Below are 24265 nucleotides of genomic sequence, written 5' to 3' on the forward strand. Positions count from 1 at the left end.
ATATATGCTGCATGGAGATAGAACAGATATAGTTTAGTTTAGTTTAATTAGAGTTATAACTTATATCGTCTTCTTGTTTTTATCCACTATATTAGTACAAGCCTGTTTACCGATGAGTTTTATGATGTTTATTGTACTTCGCACAAAATATGAAGCGTCTCTACAAAATCACTGTAAGAGCTTAATAAAACAGTGCAAGTGTACATTAAAATATTATCCATAAACTCTCTCTCTCCCTTGCATTATCGTCAACATTCATAGCGAAGTACACAGAAACACTTGTTACAACTAAAGGCTGATTTATACTTCTGCGTCGAGTGTGCCTTAGCTACGGCGTAAGCTGTGCGTAGCACGCGTAGCATACGACGTAGCCTGACGTGCACCTCTTCAAAAATTTAACAACGCGTCAATTCTATGCAGACCGCAAGCGCAGGTCAAAAAACTGGCGCGAAGCAATCAGAGAAGAGCGAGCGTTTACAACTTCCATATGAATGAAAAAATACTGTTTTAGTGGACAGGCAAACTGCAACAAAAGTCATTACCTTTTTGCCGGTTCTCTGTCGCTTCTATTTGTAAGAGTCTCTGACATCATACATGATGAGCCGCTTCTTCAGCTTTTGTTTTGATACTCAACATGACCGCGGACACTGCCTACTAGTGGTCTGCATGCACGTCAACGCGGATAACGACGCAGAAGTATAAATGAAAACGGACGCATAGCCTACGGCGCATAGCCTACGGCGCAGAGCCTACGGCGTAGGTCCGAAGCAGAAGTATAAATCAGCCTTAACAGGAAACAAATATATAAAGACCTTATGCCTTTTCGGGTGGTGCTTAATAAACTGGTAAACTTTATATCCGTAAATCTCCGATATATATCCGTGCTCTCACCTTCATTACTGGCGTATCCAGTATCACTCTGGAGACTGTAAGCTGGATCACAAACAGTTTACTGATCTATCCTTGAGTAACACATTTTTAGCACAACCTCTGTTTTGTATTGTAACTTCGTCTTGACATTCGTTCACAAAGCAGTCCGGTGTGAAATGAGTTGCGCAGACAAACGAATTTAGGTAAAGTTGAGGGAGCATTTTCTTCGAAAACAAAATTAATCCACCTCGTCTTCAGAGACTCAGATTTAGGGAGTAAATGGAGAGGTATGTGGATTAATCCATCCAGCTACAGAACACCTAAAACTCTTGGGAGACATTCTCGTCAGTGCAGTAATGGCGGACTGTGTACAACTCGCTGGGAACTCGCTCAGGGCGGTTCTATGTTAAAACGGCAGTGTCCGTCAACATTCATGGACGGGTCCTGTGGCTAAAGTGATGTCACATTGCCAGGGATCTGGAAACAGCTTGTTCTGAGACACTGCTTATGATTTATGTGGATTAAAAAAAAGGAGTGGTTGGATTTTTATCACTATATGGTGGTTGTTTACACACACTGCCAACACACATTTATGTCCAAACACCATGCAAAAGTGAATTTTGCATAATAGGTCCCCTTTTAAACAAGAAACTCACCCTCCTGTCGTTCCAAAACCGTAAGACCTTCGTTCATCTTCAGAACACAAATTAAGATCTTTGTGAGAGCTTTCTGACCTCCCTATAGATAGCAACGTCATAACCAATTTCAAGGTCCAGAAAGGTAGATATTGTTAAAATAGTCCATGTGACTACAGTGGTTAAACCTTAATGTTATGAAGCGACGAGAATACTTTTTGTGTGGAAAAACAAAACCAAAATTATGAAGCTCGACCAGTCAATTTGTTGAAATCCAGAGGTTGGTGAGTAGGTGTAGTTATCGGAAGATTACGATTTTGACGTTGCTGGTTGGTTCTGCTGGCTATTAAAGATGTTATTCTCTGACGCCTATTCAATTAGTGCATTAAAAAAACTAAAACGAAAAAAATCAAATGTTAAAATAGCATTCAGATGTTACAGCATTCATGACATTTATGATTTAGACCAAGGATGGGCAACATTGGTCCTGGGGGGTCACTGTCCTGCAGAGTTTAGCCCCAACCCTAATCAAACACCTTAACAGGCCAATCAAGGTCTACAGGATTACTGGAGAGCTACAGGCAGGAGAGTTTTACCATGGTTGGAGCTAAACTGTGCAGGACAATGGCCCTGCAGGACCGAAGTCTAAATCAGGGATGGGCAACTATCTAAATCAGACTTAATATGGTTAAGATGTTTTTGCACAAATGACACAAAATGTAACAAGGGTTTGCCGTTTGCTCTCAGAAACAATTCCGAGTCCTCAACTAGGGCTGGGCACTAAAGCAATGATAAGCTCTTTTTGGGGAAAAAAAGGTCACAACTATATGGAAGTGGTTTGGGTTGCTTAAACGCGATGAAGTGCAGATTAAGGGCCGGTTCACACAGAATGTGTTTTTGTAGTTTAAAACACAAGATGAAGGTCAGTGGAACAAAAAAAAGCCAAGCTCTTCACCATGTTTTTAGATGCTACAAAAGATGCGAGCACAACAGTCAAACTGTGTGTCCTTCTAGTGCACTTTTACAAAGAAAAACAATGGAAAACGTATGCAGTGGAATGCAAAAACGCATTCTGTGTGAACTGGCCCAGACGGTCTGCAAAATAAGTCAATGGTCAGTTCCAGCCAAGGCGGGAAACACAACAAACCTTTTCCATCACCTGAAAAGGTACCATCCCAGCCTCAACACTGCGAGTACGAAAATGCAGATCAATCTGTGTAGCATAATAACTGGTTTACAATGTTTACATTTCGCACTTTTTACACAAATTCCTACCTCAAAAATTATTTAATAGATATGTAAAACCAGTGTATAGTTTATATTTTTGAACTTTATCTAATAGTGAACTTTTTTGTATAGGTTGTACCTCTTTAAATATTTAAGATGTTTGCTAGCACTATTTTAACCCAACTTCCTCGAGTACCTGATTGCTTTTATAAAACAGTTACCACATAATACAAATATTAAAGGCAAAAATATGTAACAATGCAACTTTCATGAAGTAAACTTTCAATAAAAGTAGGGTTGCATGATTTATCGCAATAAAATCGCACGCGATATGGCAAAGGCTGTGATTATTTAATGCGTGGCTTGTCAGAGATGTATGGCTCTGTGATCAGTACTATATGCTTCTCCATCTGAAAGCCAGAGGGCGCTCTCGCGCAGAAACTCAAAATATGACCTGCAGCAGAAGAAGATAACACGCATCATATCGCTGTAGCTGAATAAATAGAATGCTTTGATTAATTAAACATGACTAATAAACACACGACTGCCTTATTCTGTGAAAGAAGCCACATCATCTCACAGAAGGACACTAAACTGCCGTTATGAAGTGAGTTTTGAGTAAAAATGTTATTAAATGATGTCTTAAGTTGGACAAGATGTTAATACATGCTTCTCGTGTCTGAAAAGAAGTTTGACGTGTGTTGCTTTTTCAAATGTACATTATAAGCGACTCAAACTCGCAGTGCTTTCAGATGAATTAGCATTTGGAGCCATAATTCATTGAAAAGCTGTGCATTAAAAAAAAAGTAATCGCAGCCTTTACCAAGCGATAATCGCATTCAAGTTCAATGGTATTTTTCATATCGTGCGAAATATCGTGCAGCCCTAAATAAAAGCCTTTCTTCCGGTGGAAAAAATAGTCCCTGACCGTGAACGGCAATAGAAGTTACATTATTACGCCATAGGTGGCGGCAAAGATTGTCCTTATGAGTGTGTCAATCAGTAGCGAAGACTTTTACATTGAAAAGACTGAATTATTGTGAACACGGAACAAGACGCAACTGACAAATGCTTTGACTAGCGCTGTCAGTCACGGAAAACCCCTTAACTGTTAAAAGGACAAGATAATACATTGGACATTTAAACAAGATTGTTTATTATGAACATAGGACTGACCTGAAGGAAAATGCTAAATCTGAATGCAGGTAATAAACTCGCTCGCTCACTCGATCTTTCTCACAATACTCTTCTATGTAATACAGTAAGCTTCAATGAACAATATCAATTGAGAACATACAGTTTATGTTGCTAAGAGTGGTTGTTAAGGGTGTCATTTGGTGATGCATAGAACCGTTGGGTGAAGCGGTCATAGCCGTGTGTTATCATGAATAAAACACAGCTATTGACCAATCAGAGTCAAGGACAGGAATTAACCATTTTATAATTGTTATTAAACTAGTCAAAAATTTAAAGGTGCCCTAGAATCAAAAAATTGAATTTACCTTGGCATAGTTGAATAACAAGAGTTCAGTACATGGAAAAGACATACAGTAAGTCTCAAACACCATTGTTTCCTCCTTGTGTAAATCTCATTTGTTTAAAGGTCCCGTTCTTCGTGTTCCCATGTTTCAAACTTTAGTTAGTGTGTAATGTTGTTGTTTGAGCTTTAAAATTTTACAGATTTTATTTATACTCTAAGTTCAATGCCAAGCAAGATATTTTATTTAACAGAAGTCGCCTACATCGAACGGCCAGTTTGGACAACATCCCTCTACTTCCTTCTTTAATGACGTCACTAAAACAGTTTTTTGACTAACCTCCGCCCACAGGAATACACAAAAAAGGAGGCGTGGTCTTGTTGCGCTCCCACGGAGAAGCGCAAGAGTTGTGTTTGTCGCCATGTCGTCGAAACGGTGTTATTTTCATCCCGCAGTCCAATCACCTTTGTTTGGCCTTCCCAGGGACGCTGTACTTACAGATCAATGGTTACAATTTATGTTTAACTCGGTTGCCGAAAATTATAATTGTGGCATCCTTACTGCAATAGTTAATGTTGGACTGCAGTGCACATAATGGCCACAAGAGGGGACTATGTTTATGTATATGGCTGTTTTCCATATGAGGTACTCTTCTGAGTGAGTGCTAACTTTGTACATTTTCTGTCGCTGCTTGTGGAGACTAAAGAGTTCAGTCTCTCGGGAATTATTGTCTTTTGTGTTCATTCGGCACAACACCACAATAATCCACATGTAAAACTATGTGCAGCACACGTTATGGTAAGAGGCGTGACCTTTCCGGGCAAGGAGCCCTAAGCTGCTGTCGAATCACAACACAGGAACCGCTGGCACAATCAGAACTCGTTACGTATTTCTGAAGGAGGGACTTCATAGAACAAGGAAGTCATCAGCCCGTTTTTATGACAGTGGAAACAGCGGTATACAGATAAGTAAATTATGTGAAAAATACTGTGTTTTTTTACACGCGAAACATGAACACGTTATATTGCACACTATAAACACAATCAAAGCTTCAAAAAAACACGAAAAACGGGACCTTTAAAAGACCTCCGAAGAACAACATAACACAGATTGTTACGTAACAGTTGGGATCATTAATACGTACGCCCCCAATATTTGCATATGCCAGCCCATGTTCAAGGCATTACCCAAGGGCAGGCAGTATTAACGTCTGGATTTGTGCACAGCTGAATCATCAGACTAGGTAAGCAAGCAAGGACAATAGCAAAAAATGGCAGATGGAGCGATAATACCTGACATGATCCATGATCACATTATATTTTTAGTGATATTTGTGAATTGTCTTTCTAAATGTTTCGTTAGCATGTTGCTAATGTACTGTTAAATGTGGTTAAAGTTACCATCGTTTCTTACTGTATTCACGGAGACAAGAGAGCCGTCGCTATTTTCAATTTTAGACACTTGCAGTCTGTATAATTCATTAACAACTTCATTCTTTATAAATCTCTCCAACAGTGTGTAATGTTAGCTTTAGCCACGGAGCACCATCAAACTCATTCAGAATCAAATGTTAACATCCAAATAAATACTATACTCACATGATCCAACACATGCATGCATTATGCATGACGAACATCTTATAAAGATCCATTTGAGGGTTATATTAGCTGTGTGAACTTGATGCACTGTTAAATGCATCAAATGCACTGTATCATAGTTGAGAGCTCGGGGGGCAGGGGAATTAAAAAAAAAAAAAAAATCTATGGGGTATTTTGAGCTGAAACTTCACAGACACATTCAGGGTACACCTTAGACTTATATTACATCTTGTAAAAACTGGTTCTAGGGCACCTTTAATTAAAGAACCCTCTGGTTTCTACAGGCTTCAGTAATTTTTGGGATACTCAACCTGCAGCACCATCAAATTATCTATCATGATAAATATAGATTTCCATCAAATATTGTGATTATATTTCTTGCCATACAGCCCATCCCTATCCTCAACACACCTGACCTCAATCTGACTAGTGTATGTCTCACTGCCTTCCTGCAAGCCCAAAACACGCCCTGTCTCCAGTTCAGGTGGGATGGTCATAGTCTTGATGTGCCAGCAATTCTTTATCACAGAACAATCTGTGATAAAGATAAAAGGGCACAGCTGTTAAATACTCTTAATAATACCAAAATAGTAGGGAGTGACAAGCAATTATTGGTCTCTATAACTATTATAGTACCTGAAAGGGATTTTGTTCTATCATAATTCATAAAGATAGTCATAAATACGTTGATTTGTCAGGCATATACAAGCCTCTGGAAAAGATGATGCTCTTAAGCTTATTTGCTCATGTTCATTCCATCCAAAACAACCCTAGGAGCTGCATGCAAACATAAAACCTTTCAAATGTCATTACATTAAAGCAAATGGACAGGCACTAAGATTCATTCAGCCTGAATACGTGATGCCATCGGACACGCTGAGAGCGGTATGACCACACAAAGGATTGAAAGATGAATATACACTGACATATAAACACGCCATGTGTAGCCATCAAAAAAATTATTTTCTGGAATGTGCTGTAGCGCCTGACAGATCATAATTAATATGAGATGCCAGCAATAATCTGCATAAGTAAAGCTATTTTGGTCATGTGAACCTTGCCATTTGAGGCATCTGCGTTGCAGGGGCCATTAACAGGGCTGTCGATTCAGCGCGGCACGACACATGAACTCAGCGCTGCAATTAAACTGTCTGTTGTTCGAAGGCAGCAGGCGGCTCGTCCATTCACTTCCAAGTTTAAAACCTGTTCAACCTCTGTCTTTGTTTGCACTCCACGACAAGAGAAAAGCAGCAAAAAAAATAATTGTGCTCTCTTGTGTACCCACCATAAAAGTCAGAGGAAATGTTTATGGCTGACAGATGCTAAAGCTAGCTTGTATTTTCCCCTTTTTCCAGACACAAGAGCTCCTCAGCTATGGATGACCTAGGGTTAACCCTCCTTCTGCGTTTCCGTGACAACGGAGGGCAGAGAAAAAGAGAGGAAGTCAGACGGAGGAGAGTTATGCCCCGACACACGGCAGGACGGAGCGAACAGCAGGCTGCGTTAAAGAGAACCGCACGTCCACATTCCTGTTCTCCCTCAGCCCCCATCGTACGAGCCGCTCGATCGGAACCAACAAGAATACATCCGTTCTCAAAGACCCTGCTCTCAGCTATCTAATGAAGGGTCCAAAATATGTAATATTCGAATGAAACAAGAAGCTAAACAAATGGAAAACAAGAAAGCAATATGCTGCACACTTAATATTACTATTTAAAAAAAACTGAAGCAATAGCCATTATGCATTCATAATATTTAAACAGTATATGCTATATTATATGGGAAATAAAACATAGATGTTTAATTCCACAAATGCTTCAATTCTTCATAATCTTAAAAAAACTAAAAATGGTTATTTACATTTTTAATCCAAAATTGAGTATCCCAATTCAGTTTAATGTGTTACTCTAAATCAGATCAAATGAGTCAAGAAAAAGAGGTTATAAACAGCGGAAGATATTACTTCTGGTTCACTCATTACTCTGGAAATGGCCAAGTCAAGCGTAAAACTGTGGGATACAGTTTCCATAGCCATATGCAAATATAGTTGTAGGTCATTGGGTATTGTTTCCATACAGAAAGTCTGCATACTACATACTCCAAAAAAAGTAAGTAGTATGCCATTTCGAACAAAGCCACAATGTCAGCAAATTTTCTAGTTTGCGGTCAGCAACATTTCTAAATGTGTTTGAAAGAAGTCTTTGATCAAAAATACAGTAAAAACAGCTATAATATATTACCGTAATATTGCAATTTAAAGTGCCTTATTATGCAAATACAATTTTCATCTGTTCGCATCACCATGTATCAAGAGCCGAGGAAGCCTCTGGAGCTGAAATTCAGATATGGTAATAGGCGATTCATTTCTGACATGCACTGTAAGTGGTAGACCAATCACAACAGATTGGGCCATTGTACCAATCAGAGCAGAGCAGGGTTTAGAGAGACCTGAATTTTAGAAAAACTTGAACCGCTTTCAGACTCTTTAATAATTGAGGTGATGTGCAAAGTATATTTTGAGAAAATTCTTTGACCTTGGATGTATGTAAGCCTATTGTAGGAGAGCTTCAACACAAATCTATGTACCTTTAAAGGGGGGGTCTAATACTATTTCATGCATTCTGACTTATTTACACTGTTAAAAGAGATGAATTTTCTCGCTAAACATGGCCAAAGTTTCAAAAAAGTTGGACGTATTATGGAGTATTTCTGTGCCAAATACACTCCAGTCCATTTCCTTCAGAAAAAAATCAAATATGCTAATAATGTGGTGCTTAAGAAACATTTATCATCATCAATGTTGAAAACAGTTGTGGTATGTTAACCGTAAAACATTTTTCAGGATTCTTTGATGAACACAAAGTCATGACTTTCAAATTCAACTTACCTGGAATCTTTTCCCAGGTTTGCTGGGTAAAGATGTGTTTGATTCCCCTCCATTTCCACTACACATTTTGTGTTCAGATCCTTTTCTGTTGGGGGGAAAAAAAACAAAACTCTTTGAGACAGCCACAAATACGAAACAAACAAATATTTAATTTTATTTTGTTCTTTATCATCTCAAAATAAACAGGTTGTTGGAAAATTAAAAACGATCCAAAGCCACTAAACTGATCTTATGTAACTGTTGCTCAAAATATGTTTGTCCCATCTCTGCCCTTAGATGACTCTAATAAGACAATCTTATGACCTATTGGATTCCCAGCTATCCTGATTATGCAGAACAAATGGCTGAAATCAATAGCAGGGGGTTCACAGCAGGGGAAGACGCTTGAGGACTGAATTCAGACCAGCATTCTGACACAGAGTTTTCTTGATATTAACCATCACTATTCTCACAGCTATGGAAAGAGTTCAGGGCATACCAGTTTTAGAGACACATGCCTTCAGACACTAAAGGCCATTTCAGGACAATCAAATTATATCTCCCTTGACAGGGGAGACACTCTGTGAAACTGAAGCTATGATTCTACACATGCTAGATGCCATATGGGAATCTTATTAATAGCATTTTATCAATTATTTTGCCAGGTTACCAAAAAGCTCCAAATCTGGATTTATCCAAAACTGAAAAAGTGCAATAAACTCATTCCCAATAATCCATTTTCATCAGCTATATATATATATATATTTTTTTTTTTTTTATTTATTAGGGCTTGCATAGACTAGTCGAGTGATCAACTACTTCAACCAAAGAGAGAGCTAGCCTACGTCACAATATTGTAAATCTTTCCGTTTTAAACCAAAAGGGGAGCCAATGGATATCACACAAGAAGCAACGTGCATACTTTGCACAAGAGTTATGCCGGTGAAAGCTTTAACCTCGGTTAGTAGGCTATTCAAAGTGAGAGTAAAAAGTGACAGAGCCGTCTGACGCTGCATTAACAGACCATATTCTCTCAGGGACGAATTTCAACATAATATGCTGATAACAGTATATAACTGTCTTAATTTATTCCATTATTTTTCTTGTGCCCGTATATAGTGAAACAAATGAGAATAATAGTATTTTGTGTTAAACAGGTTGTATTTTTTAAGTCGGTGATGGAAGTTGCTCTTAATTTTCATTGATGACAGTCAGTCAGTGCAGTCAGTGTTAGGAAATATTATAGACTTAATAATTTTAATTATAGGCCTATAATTCATTGTATAATAGACCTAAATAAAATGTTTAAAACATTTTCAAAGATGAGCTAATAGCCTAATCTTTTATTATCCTCATAGCACGTCAGGCCTATGCGGTCATGAATGCGCTATGCGCTATGAAATTATTGCGGGGCAAATTTATTAATATTAATTTAATAATAAAAGCAGCCTAATCGAATAGTTATAATAATAGACTAGAAGAATGTAACAGGCCTACATTAATTGGAAATGCCAAATCCTCTTAATATTGCCAATATTTGATGCTTTTGACAATATCTCTGGCTATTGTTGATTCATTGCCTGTTGACGCAACCCGGCTTATCACAGGTTTATTTGGCTTTGAAAACATGAAAATTTTAATGGTTACATGAAAATTAAAATATGTAATGTCATAATTATGTTTTGAGAGTTTACTTATAATTGCTGCATTAGGCTATGAATTATTAAACATTTATTGATAAGAACTATTTTATGTCTTTTCATTTACAGTAGCACGAACCACGAGTAGTCGAGTAATATTATATATGTACAACAGACCCAAAAAAATATGATTGTCACAAAAAAACTATTACAATTCATTTTACTACTGATTTTTATTTTCAATCTGCAGTAAAATATTAGTGTATAAATAACCACTAAACAGTATAAGTGATTTCATACTTCCCCATTCTAGTTTCATATCTCTGACTCCACAGTTCTCACATACTAAAATAATTTAAAATAAAATTAAAGGGTTAGTTAACCCAAAAATGAAAATTACCCCATGATTTACTCACCCTCAAGCCATCCAAGTGTATATAACTTTCTTCTTTCAGATGAACACAGTCAGAGTTATATTAAATATAGCAGTAAGAAGAGGATGAGATTTTGAAGCCCAAATAAGTGCCTCCATCCATAATAAAAGACATCCACACGGCTCCAGGGTGATAATAAAAGCCTTCTGAAGCGAAGTGATGTGTTTAAGAAAAATATCTATATTTAAAACTTTAAAAACTAAAATAACTAGCATCCAACAGATGGCTGTACACATCGATTTACAGAGAAAGAGCGAACTCTGACCCGACGCATGACGTATTGACGAAGCGCAGAACAAAACACGAGTCATGAATTAGAAGTATAAAATGAGAATTTTTAAATAAATGTCTGAGGATTTCGTTATAAGAGAAGAGGAGCTTGAGTTTGTTGCCGAGCCCCATTTCTTTGAACAGAGACAGACATCTAAGCTTACGATACTCCTACATTGCATCAGGGGTTACTCTTTTTAAGTAAATCAATGTGTGTACATTTTTCTTACACAAACACATCACTTCACTTCAGAAGGCCTTTATTAACCCCCTGGTTATCTTTTATGATGGATGAATGCATTATTTTGGGCTTCAAAATCTCATCCTCTATTCTCTACCATTATAAATCTTGGAAGAGCCAGGACATTATTTAATTTAACTCTGATTGTATTCGTCTGAAAGAAGAAAGTCAAACACCTAGGATGGCTTGAGGGTGAGTAAATCATGGGATCATTTTCGTTTTTAGGTGAACTATCATGTAAAATTATTTGTTCATTTAGAAAGTAGCCATGTATTAAATGGGATAATGTATGACCACCATGTTTATTTTGTAACACTAAACGTAAGATGTAGTGACAAACTACATCTAGTAGCGCTAGTATGGCTCAAATGACATCCATGAACTGGCAAGAAACTCTTTCACACTGGCCATGTGCCATTGGGTCATCCTTAATGTTTAGCCTTGGAATTGGCTCATGTCTCACTCTCAGCTTAGCCAGAGCTGTCCCTCAGACAGCAACAGCGGGAGGAACCTGCAACAGCATTCCTTCAAACACTATGTCAGCAGCAGACAGTTGCTAAAGCAGCTTCCTGTCCAATAAATGGGATACCAAATAAAGTTCTGTAGTTCAGTCAGCTGAAAGTTTATGATGCACTGACTAATGACAAACACAAGACATGGCCTAATAGTAACACACCCAATTCGACGGCAGGCCAAAGCATGTCTGAAAGCACCAAATATCTCCTGCTGACAACAACGGGGAAGTGGAAAGCATCTGCAGCGGACTCAGAAATCCTTGGAAAGGATGCACTCCGAATCCACACTAGCTGTAACAACTTCCTGTTGGAGCAGGAAACAACTGGTTTCCTCCCAGCATTGGTGGCCAATGTCCAATAAGGAGACCCATCTGGATTTACCACATCCAGCCATTCCAAAAATCAGAATTTCCTGCATTATGTCACGATGAGTGTCAGAGATAAGCACATGTAATGTTGGCAACAGCGATGAACTGGAAAGACTGACAGAATAACTGAACAATAACACAAAGTCCATAAGTGAACAAAAGGCTGCGACAATGCCCCGAAGCACATTTCCATAATTATTTGCCTCAGTTTATGGAAGTAAAACTATTAATGCATGGTTGAGTTAGTTACGTGAAACTGCCATGTGAGAAGGTAATGAGGTAACTGGTGTCCTCAACTAATGTGGGGAACTGGTAAAACATTAACCAGTTAAAGGGTTAGTTCACCAAAAAATTAAAATTCTGTCATTAATTACTCACCCTCATGTCGTTCCACACCCATAAGACCTTTGTTCATCTTCAGAACACAAATTAAGTTATTTTTGATAAAATCTGATGGCTCAGTGAGGCCTCCATTGACAGCGAGATAATTAACACTTTCAATGACCAGAAAGCTGCTAAAGTTATATTTAAAGGTGCCCTCGAATGAAAAATTTAATTTATCTTGGCATAGTTAAATAACAAGAGTTCAGTACATGGAAATGACATACAGTGAGTCTCAAACTCCATTGTTTCCTCCTTCTTATATAAATCTCATTTGTTTAAAAGACCTCCGAAGAACAGGTGAATCTCAACACCGACTGTTATGTAACAGTTGGGATCATTAATATGTACGCCCCCAATATTTGCATATGCCAGCCATTCAAGACATTACACAAGCCAGTATTAACGTCTGGATCTGTGCACAGCTAAATCATCAGACTAGGTAAGCAACCAAGAACAATAGCGAAAAATGGCAGATGGAGCGATAATAACTGACATGATCCATGATATCATGATATTTTTAGTGATATTTGTGAATTGTTTTTCTAAATGTTTCATTAGCATGTTGCTAATGTACTGTTAAATGTGGTTAAAGTTACCATCGTTTCTTACTGTATTCACGGAGACAAGAGCCGTCGCTATTTTCATTATTAAACACTTGCAGTCTGTATAATTCATAAACACAACTTCATTCTTTATAAATCTCCAACAGTGTAGCATTAGCCGTTAGCCATGGAGCACAGCCTCAAATTCATTCAGAATCAAACGTAAACAATATAACAGTATACAATACTCACATAATCCAACGCATGCATGCCGCATGCATGACGAACACTTTGTAAAGATCCATTTGAGGGTTATATTAGCTGTGTAAACTTTGTTTATGCACTGTTCACGGCAAGCGTGACCTCTGTGGGCGTGGAGCACGAGAATTAAAGGGCCAGTAGCCCTGAATCGGCTCATTTATAATGATGCCCCAAAATAGGCAAATTAATTTTAAAAAAATCTATGGGGTCTTTTAAGCTAAAACGTCACAAATACATTGAAGGGGACACCTTAGACTTATATTACATCTTTTTAAAAAAAGTTCTAGGGCACCTTTAAAAGGAGAGTTATTAAGCGACGAGAATACATTTTGTGTGCAAAAACAAAACAAAATAATGACTTTATTCAACAATATCTAGTGATGGGTGATTTTAAAACACTGCTTCATGAAGCTTCACGAATCTTTTGTTTCAAATCAGTGGTTCGGAGTTCCAAAGTCACTTGATTTCAGTAAACGAGGCTTCGTTGCATCATAAGCGTTTTGAAATTTCTATAGTTCACATGACTTTGGCAGTTTGATACGTGATCTGAACCACTGATTTGAAACAAAAGATTCATAAAGCTTCGAAGCTTCATGAAGCAGTGTTTTGAAATCGTTCATCACTAGATATTGTTGAAAAAAGTCGTTATTTAGTTTTTTTGGCACAGTATCCTTATCGCTTCATAACATTAAGGTTGAACCACTGTAGTCACATGAACCATTTTAAATATAACTTTAGTACCTTTCTGGGCATCTGAATGTGTTAATTATCTTGCTGGCAATGAAGGCCTCACTGAGACAACTTTTTTATCAAAAATATCTTAATTTGTGTTCTGAAGATGAACGAAGGTCTTACGGGTGTGGAACGACATGAGTAATTAATGACAGCATTTTCATTTTTGGGTGAACTAACCCTTTAAACCGCCAGGTCCCTTTATCCACCTAAAAGGTTTTGTGACATCTCTTTACATAGTCTTAGGACTGAATATGAACATTTTCGTAGAAGGACCCAAAAACTCATTTGGCCATGGGAACCTGCTCGGTTATGCAACGTTGGCAAATAGTCCATTCAGACTCCCTTCCTGCCTTTGTCCAAAATAGAGCGAGAGAGAGAGAGAGAGAGACAGAGAGTGCAAGTAAAACAGAAAGTTAAAGTCATTTAGTCTTTCAAACAAAAGTTCTCCATGTCATATGACACAGGACAGAAATGAGGTCTGAAAAATCTTTGGTTTTGGAATATTACAGCAATGAAGGTCACATTACAATTCAAACATTACAAATGAAGACTGGGAATTGTTCAAAAGGATATTTGGGAGTCGGAAAGCTCACACTGGCTGTCAGCACACGATCAGTGCTCGAGTCTTGTGACTGAATGTTACGCTCCAGCGAGACACGTGACCACGTCACTACAATGTAGCAAATATTTCACGCTCTGGTGGATTTACCAAGACACATGTTCTCCCACGGCAAGACCAGCTTTAATGTCAGCCTTTCATGTGAGAGACATGCATGCAATTAATCATGCAAATAATGTTGGAGAAGTAGAAAAAGTGATTAGAAAAAAAAAAACAGGACAGCATCTATGACACTAATTGAATGTCCTCAAATAGACGGATGGAGAGAGAAAGAAAGATTTTTATCATATCATCTTCCCAATGTCATAGAAAACCTGGAAACAGGTAGTCGACATTAAACTTCAAGCAGTGTATATAATTCACCTCAAACATCTTGTTATAATTACATATTTTGAATATACACATATTTAAAAATACATGTCACATTGTAGCCCATTTAAAATGAACTAGTAAGGGAAGAATTTAATTAAAAATGGCAAAAACAGGCTACTATCCTAATGTTGAATTAAAAAGTTAAAATACATTATATGGTATCTGACCCAGATAGATAGATAGATAGATAGATAGATAGATAGATAGATAGATAGATAGATAGATAGATAGATAGATAGATAGATAGATAGATAGATAGATAGATAGATAGATAGATAGATAGATAGATAGGGTCATGTGACCCAATACAAAAACATCAGTTCTGAGCCATACAGTATATAGAGAATACTGCTGGCATTGCCTTATCTGATGGACTTTCTCAGTCGAACCCCATTACTGACTACAAGATTAAAAGGCCGTGTCACAAAACCTAGTGAGCTGACTAACTAGACAGCATTTAGAAGGCACCACAGAAAAGATTCTAACGTCTAGGAACCGCTAAACCAGGTTTTGAAAGACAGCTTGTATGTGTGTAATGTGATATCAAGAGACAGAACTGAAACTCAACTCACCTCTCCGGTTCATGGGCCGGACCCGAACCGCCACCTTCACATTGGAGTCGTTCAAATTAGAGTCGCCCATGTTGTATGTCGATATATCCACGAGAAGACGTGTTATAAAAGCTTCCTGACAGCCTCGAGTTCATCAAATAAAACTCATCTAGATATGCCTGTCACCGGAGTCCCGGATAATTCGTGATATATGAAGCGTGTCGTGTCCAAAAATGGTCAGCATCGTCCTTAATGGGTTGTTTTTCTGCGTTTTGAACGGCAAAGTAAAAACATTGTCGGTTTAATAATGTAAAAGAAAAGTTTAGTGGGATGTCTTGACAGCTGGAGCTTTATTTGGATCAAAAACAGAGTCGAGAGCAAAGCCAACTCCCTCCTGGATTCCTGTCACACTCACACTGGGTCAAACTGCAAATGTCAAGACTTTTGTCCAGCAGGAAACCAAGCAACTAATAAGTAAGCAGGGTTTAAATAATTCATGCCTGGCGGGGTCAGTTTAACTACCACATTTTGCTTGAATATGGACGTTTTGCATTTTTTAAAAATAAAAAACAAATAAATAATATATATCTGAACGATTTAAATGGTGGTTTAAAATCGCATTCAACTGGGTAAACTGCACTACAGGCAGATCTGTATAGTGATTATCCAAAAAAAAAAGTTAAATAAGATAATGTTTGCAATACACAGGACTATTATACTAATGCTAGGCTGTCAAACGCTGATTTGTCAATGCAGCACTTTTACAAAATGCCAAACAAATCAGTTAAGGCAGAAAAACACATTGAATTTACATGTCAACGACTGTGAAAAACGTTAAAATCCTAATCTGGCAGTTATTTCTGAAATCTGATCGCAAAGTGTTGATTAAATGGTAGGAGATCCCAAAGTATCTGTTGCGGATTTGTTGAATTTTCAGTTTCTTTTCAGGCTGGATCCAACTTCACGAGCTGATTAAAACAATGGTGCTGCTCTACACTCCCATCCAGCTCGGCAAATCTTCAAGGTTAATATCCAATATCACGGAGACAAGACATGATATTTTATAGAATTAGCGAAGCCACGAAAATGAAGACTGAACTGATTTAAGGACTCCAGCGTGGATGTTACGGCCGCAATAAGGAACCGCTTTATTTCATGACTGAGCCAGTGAAGCCAGTGCTGTTAACGGTGATCTATGTGACGCCCAGCGGAAGTTCCTCTTTCAAAGTAAAAGTCCCTAAAATAACGACAAAAATAAAAATATTAATAATACATCCACCAATATTTATAATAATTATTATACAATTAATTAACAAATCACCAGTCCTATAATAATAATAATAATAAATATTATTATTCTGATTGTTATTATCATCATCATTAATATTATCATTAGAAGTAGTAGGCTTAGTCGTACTAAGCTTTTTTCATTACATCAAGATTTTTTGAGGCACTTAAAAATTCTGCATTCAGTTTCAGTGAGAACTGAAATCATTACCATAATAATAATAAGAGCATCTCTGCCATTACATCATTTGCGATCAGCTGATCTCCTGGAACAGACTTTCATCCTCAGATGAGGAAGAGCTGATTACCGTATGTTTGGAAGTCCATGCCATTGTGATGATGTCAGATATATTTCGGTAGTTTTCCCATTTAAGTCCATCTTCTACTTCATTTACAGACATTTTTTTATATTCCTAACGTTATCCATATAAAGTTGGATATTCCGAATGCTCGCATAAACTCAGCGTAAAATAGCTTTGGAAATAGAGAAAGTTCTTCCATATTACTTTGAATATTTCGAGGAGGGTAAACGCTGCCAATGTATGTTGTACTTAGTAAGTTACTTAGTACTGTCTGCAACGGTTCCTACTATTATTCCTTATTTGTTTATGTTGTGCGACACCTGCTGGTCATATTAAGCACATTGATTCACACATCCCACACAAATAGAAAGAACATATAGAATATTTTAAATATCTTTATAAATATATTTGCTTGCTTCATATATATATATATTTACAGAGTCATTATTAATTTGTAAATTGCTGTTTAGAGCCGCTGCTGAAGAGGGCGGTGTTGTCACGTGGTGCGTTATTTTTCACAGCGCTGTTGAGATTTACCAATCACAGTCGTTTGTAATTACTATTAATGATCACTAAGGGGGGATATGTATGTCAGATTCCAACAGAAGATGCTTTTTTATAATGCAGATTTAAAATTATATTTATTAGAGAGTTTTATTAGAGAAATGGAGGTTATGTAATACTGTTATAATCCCACTAGAGGATGCTGAATTCTCATATAAAACCACCCAAATTCACTTTCGTGAGACCAAACGATTAATGTAGTAATTAATTAGTCACAAGTTTTAAATTATTAGTAGTAGTATTAAATTAGGCTACTATTTATCTATATCAATAGCATTTTTTGAATACGTTTTGAAAAAAGTAAGCAGAATTATTATCTTGTCAAAAAGTGCCAAAAAAAAAAAAAAAAAAAAAAGTTAGGTCAAGATTTGTCACTCAAGTTTGCTTGAAGCTGAGTCACTGTTCTTGTACAATCACACCCACTGCACTTACATGAGTACGTTGTCTGTAACTGAAATGTCATGGTCCACCCTATACATAAAGGTTGAGAGAGTCTCATATGACTGTACTTTAAGTAAAAGGAAAAAGTTGTTCGTACATGTTCATTCATCAGTGTTGCAGTGAAAACATGTCTGCTCAAGAACAAAGAGTCACAATATGGAGAAAACTCAAGACAATTAATACAGCTGAAATGCAAATACAGTCTGACGTTTGCTGATTGTATCATTTATTTAGAGTTGCTGCAAAAGTGCAATTATTGGCAAAGACCCTATTAAAATCTAAATTAGATTTAGATCAGCTTACTGAACAAATCGCATACATTAATCACAATATAAGCAAAATTCCACAGCGAAATTGAATCCTCATGGTTTTTTTCAGGATCTATGACTAAATCATTGCAGTCTGGGTACATACAGTGCACTTTGAAGCTTGGTAATTTAGAGTAAATGTTAGAGCGTGAGGGGTCTGACGGGGCCTGAGAGGGAACTCCTGTGATCTGTGTGGCTACAAGAGGAGGGACCTTCCAGGGGAAAGGGCATCTGCTTTGAATCCCACTACACGGGCAGCCTACACCCCACTGTTATGCTTTCGCCTCCTATCAGACCTGAAGATACTATTAGATATGATCAGCAAACCACATTCACTTCACAACAGTATTAATGACCTCCTTTCTATTGCATTATTATGGATAAATATTTGTTTATTGTACAAATGTGTGAAAAAATCAGTATACACACTATTAAAGGATTAGTTCACTTCAGAATGAAAATCTTTCTGATAATTTACTCACCCCCATGTGCCATGTCATCCAAGATATTTATGTCTTTCTTCCTTCAGTCGAAAAGATATATATAGTGGACTTCATTGGGGTACAACAGGTTGAAGTTCATAATGTCAGTTTCAGTGCAGCTTTAAATCGCTCTACACGATCCCAGCCGGGGAATAAAGGTCTTATCTACTGAAACGATCGATCATTTTCTGAAACAAAAAATTTAATTATATACTTTTTAACCACAAATGCTCATCTTGCACTACACTGTAAAAAATGACCGTGATTTTAACAGTAAAAGACTGTAAAAATGCTGCGGTGAAAAACTGTCAATTGGTTTACAGAAAGTTTCCGTACTATATACGGTGAATAACTGTATTAGATCTAACGGTACATTTAATGTAATTTTACGGTAAAATACCGTTAAATTCACAGTTTTTGGAAGTGAAAAATAACAATTCATTGTAAAATTTACTGTGAAAAACCGTAAATTGACATTCCCACAATTCCCTGCGTGACACTTCACATTTGATATATTTTCGTTGCAATAACTCTGTTTCTTCTTAGTTTTTCTCATTTTTTTTCTAATCAGTTATGTACATTAGGGATTTATGTTACATCTAATGTTGTTGAATTAATTTTTATTGCATTTTTATAATTTCATGCATGTTACCATGATGGTGTTTAGTGTGTGTGTGAATGACACTGTGTGCACCTTCTATATGTTAGTGTTGTCCTTCTCAGCTTGTGGAAAAGCTGCTTGTGATGAACTTTGATTAATCATGTGACTCTTATCACCACTGTGTTTGGTGACTGTCAGTGTATTTTAAAGAAAAAACAGATATACATTTTAAAAAAACAGATATTAGTACTTCATTAGGTTGTTAAATTAACATTATATCAGTTAATGAAATACGTTATTTTACCGTAAATTTAACAGATTTTTTTTTTACGTTGCTACTGTATTTTTTACGGTAAAGTTCTGGAAACCACAGCTGCCGTTTTTTTACCGTAAATTTTACTGGGATTTTATTTACAGTGTAGCTCTGCGAACACATGTGACATAGTGACCTTTCCAACCTGATTACGTAATGCGTGGCGCATCGCAGAACTAGTGCAAGACAAGCATTTGTGGTTAAAAAGTTTTTTTTAGAACATGATTGATCGTTTCGCTAGATTAGACCTTTATTCCTCGGCTGGGATCGTGTAGAGCCCTTTGAAGCTGCACTAAAACTGACATTTGGACCTTCAACCTTTTGAACCCTGTTGAATCCCATGAAGAAAAAATCCTGGAATGTTCTCCTGAAAAACATTAATTTCTTTCAACTGAAGAAACAAAGACATAAACATCTTGGATGACATGGGGGTGAGTAAATTATAAGGAAATTTGAATTCCGAAGTAACTAATCCTTAAAAAAAAAAAGTTGTTTTTTGAAAGAAATTAATTTTTTTTTATTCAGGAATTACAGCAAAGAAATGTATAATGTTAGAAAAAAAATTATTTGTATTTCAAATAAATTCTGTTCTTTTTATTCTTCAAAGAATTCTAAAAAATGTTTCATGGTTTTCAACATGATAATGATAAAAAAGAAATGATTCTTGATCACCAAATCAATATATCATATATTATTAATATATATATATATATATATATATATATAGTTTGTTTCTGCATGCAAGCTAGTTTTTCAACTTGTTTTTCCTAACATTGTTTTTCCACACATTAAATGTTGCTCAGTCATGATGATGATTTAACTTAATAGCTTGATTATGAATTATATGGGATTACATCAACATCAACTGCCAATAACAAACAAGTGTAAACACCCGCAATGGGAACTTTATGTTGTCTTTTCCTCGACTTAATTCATCTTTATTATGAAGGGCGATAAGGGACAATATTCCGTGTAGGCGAAGGTCTTCTGGATTACTGGCCCCAAGGCGGCTTATCGTGGGGTTCGTTAAGATGACACGATTAAGATAATTGTTCCGGCAGCTAATCAGACGGAAGCGTGGCAGGCAGAGGGTTCGATTTCAGGGACGACACTTATCTTTACAGAGAGGGCTCAAAGGGGGTAGGTGGCATGGGTAATCAATTAACTGTTCCCCAGGCTCAGAGAAGTGCAGTCTTATGAATGGTCCTGTCGACAACATTACAGAGAGGACAAGATCTAACGCAGAACATCTGACGATTGTTTGTGTGATTGTCGACACAGAATGTAACACAATGGCGTGCATAAAACAGACCTGAAGGAAGTAAGTATGAATCATAAAACTGAGAAGGTTAAACCAGCGGTAAAAAGGTGGACATATACATCAGCAGTTTTTCAAGAAAAAAACTCCAAATGAAATGCGGTCTCCTGCCCTTCTTGCCCCGTAGAGAATGCAGACAGAGCCGCGCTGCTCCGTGTGTTAGATGACTCATACTGTGCGAGAGCAGGATTAGTAGATTGGAAATGTGTTTCCGGAAAATCGGAGGTGAGCAACCATCTTCTCTCACTCAGCACGACGTTAGATTTCATTTCTCAGCTTTGTCTTCTCTAAAGTTTTTTCCTCGCTTCAGTTTGCGTGGTCAAAGCCTAAAAAGTAAAAAAAATAGATAGATAGATAGATAGATAGATAGATAGATAGATAGATAGATAGATAGATAGATAGATAGATAGATAGATAGATAGAGTGAGTTCAATGTTGTTTAAATTCAGTTACATTTCAAAAACTTTCAAAGTTCATCAATTATGAAACGAGTTCAGTTCAACTATAAGCAGCTCTAAGGGCAATAGTGTCTTTTTTTCAGCTCAATTTATTTAATTTTTTTTTTTCTAATCCAATGTATGATATAGCCTAATGTTGAAAATAATTAAGTAAGCAATAAGGTATAAGGCTGTGCTGTATCATGAATAAGTCACGGCTGAAGGGCGCTGTTAGACACTACGCAAAGCGGTTCAGCACTCTAACCTTGAGTGCCTGATTGCTTTTATAAAATGGTTACCACACAATACAAATACTAAAGCCAAAATATGTATGTCAGTGCAAATTTCATGAAGTAAACTTTCACTAAAAGCCTTCCTTCCGCCGGAAAAAAATAGTCCCTGACCGTGAACAGCAACAGAAGTAACATTATTACGCCATTAGATGGCAGCAAAGACTTTTTATGAGTGTGTCAGTCAGTAGCAAAGACTTTTACGTTAACACGGAACAAGACGCAACTGACAAATACTTTGACTAGCGCTGTCAGTCAAGGAGAAAACCCATTAAATGTTAAAAGGACAAGATAATACATCGGTCATTTAAACAGATTTTTTATTAACAACATAGGACTGACCTGAAGGAAAATGCTAAATCTGAATGCAGGTAATAAACTCGTTCACTCGATCTCTTTCTCACAATACTCTTCTACATAATGCAGTAAGCTTCAATTAACAATATCAATATGAGATCAAACATATGTTTACGTTACTAAGAGTGGTTGCTAAGGGTGTTGTGTAGTGATACACATGTAGAACCGTTGGGTGAAGCGGTCATGGGCGTGTTTTATCATGAATAAAACACAGCTATTGATCAATCAGAATCAAGGACAGGAACTAACCATTTTATAAAAATAATTAAAACATTATTGTCACTGCAAAAATATATTATTATTATTATTTTATTTTATGGTGCAATATGGCCCATACATTTCTTTGGTTGACCCATTTATCTTTTATGGATTTGAAATTTTACAATTTCACGTCTATACATTTACTTTAGTGTGATCACATCATCTTTCAGTTTTCCATTATTGAATAGTGATTAAATTCTTAAGTTTGTTTTTGGTGAATTAAAACACCTGCTGCATTAGTGAATTTCGAAAGAGATGCTGTACATATGGAGCTCTCAGTGGTGCAGGTGTATCGCTGTGTTTTTATGGTCCTTTCTAATGAGTCCTGTGGCAGAATATTGTTTCACATTATGCAGGAGTCAAATGAATTGAGCATGTTTATGGGGAGGAGTCATTGCCTATGACAAAGAACCTCATCTGGGCCTTTACCATAAGCAAAATGACTCAAATTAGATTGTGGGTGATGTAAGCTCTACTAAAATCAGTGAGTAGCCCTCTGGGTACTTTTCTTATTGTGGCGATATTGAATGAGGTGATCGAGAGGTTATGGTGTGATTTGAATGATATTTTGCTTATAAGAGTTGGGCTACCAAATGTACAGTCAACAGCAAGTTTTGTCATTCCAATGCCAAATACACTTAATTTACCAGATTTTTTAAATATGTGTGGCATTCCCAAGAATATTGAAACCCTGCCATCATCTAAAGTTTGGAATTCATACAATTTGAAGAAAAAAAAACAGCAACAATAATAATAAATGAGTGAATTAGTACTTGACATTTCTTTTTCAAACAAGAAACAAGTTTTTACCAAACATTCTATTTTTTTTTTTTTAGCTTGAAGGTTAGTGCAAAAAGGCCAACAATTGACTTCCGTTTCAGCCATGTGGTCAAAAAGATGATTTTAGAAAAAAAAATCAGTCTATATTAATTTTATTAAAGGGGAAAATGTCAGAAAATGCATAGAATGTTTAATTAACATAATATATATGACCATAACATTAGCATGACATTATGAGCACTGACAGGTGAAGTGAATAACATTGATTATTTCTTCATCGCGACACCTGTTAGTGGGTGTGATATATTAGGCAGCAAGTGAACATTTTGTCCTCAAAGTTGATGTGTTAGAAGCAGGAAAAATGGGCAAGCGTAAGGATTTGAGTTTGACGGGGCCAAATTGTGATAGACGACTAAGTCAGAGCATCTCCAAAACTGCAGTTCTTGTGGGGTGTTCCTGGTCTGCTGTGGTCAGTATCTATCAAAAGTGGTCCAAGGAAGGAACCGTGGTGAACCGGTGACAGGGTCATGGTTGCGAAGGCTGGTCCGTGTGGTCCGATCCCACAGAGGAGCTACTGTAGCTGAAATTGTTCAAGAAGTTAATGCTGGTTCTGATAGAAAGGTGTCAGAATACACAGTGTATCGCAGTTTGTTGTGTATGGGGCTGCATAGACACAGACCAGTCAGGGTGCCCATACTGACCCCTTTCTACCGCTGAAAATGCCAACAGTGGACACGTGAGCATCAGAACTGGACCACAGAGCAATGGAAGAAGGTGGTTTGGTCTGATGAATCACATTTTCACATTAATGTGTGTCGCTTACCTAGGGAACACGTGGCACCAGGATGCACCATGGGAAGAAGCAAAGCCGGCGGAGAAAAAGTGATGCTTTGGGCAATGTTCTGCTGGGAACCCTTG

The 24265-nt window shown here is 37.0% G+C and overlaps 1 protein-coding gene across 3 annotated transcripts in view; it reads right to left on the bottom strand.

Moving 5' to 3' along the window:
• Positions 1-16746, bottom strand: part of kif13ba (kinesin family member 13Ba) — a 60717-nt gene extending 43971 nt beyond the window's left edge. For all 3 annotated transcript variants that reach the window (XM_067368302.1, XM_067368301.1, XM_067368303.1), the window contains exons 1-2: positions 15628-16746; positions 8696-8780 (exon numbers count right to left, since the gene is read on the bottom strand). In XM_067368302.1, coding sequence (XP_067224403.1) covers positions 8696-8780; positions 15628-15697 — 155 coding nt within the window. In that variant the 5' untranslated portion in view covers positions 15698-16746. The remainder of the gene's footprint in view (positions 1-8695; positions 8781-15627) is intronic.
• Between the last annotated feature and the right edge of the window lie 7519 nt (positions 16747-24265).

This window comes from Chanodichthys erythropterus, chromosome 18 (genome assembly GCF_024489055.1).
Source record: "Chanodichthys erythropterus isolate Z2021 chromosome 18, ASM2448905v1, whole genome shotgun sequence".
Taxonomy (NCBI): Eukaryota; Metazoa; Chordata; class Actinopteri; order Cypriniformes; family Xenocyprididae; genus Chanodichthys; species Chanodichthys erythropterus.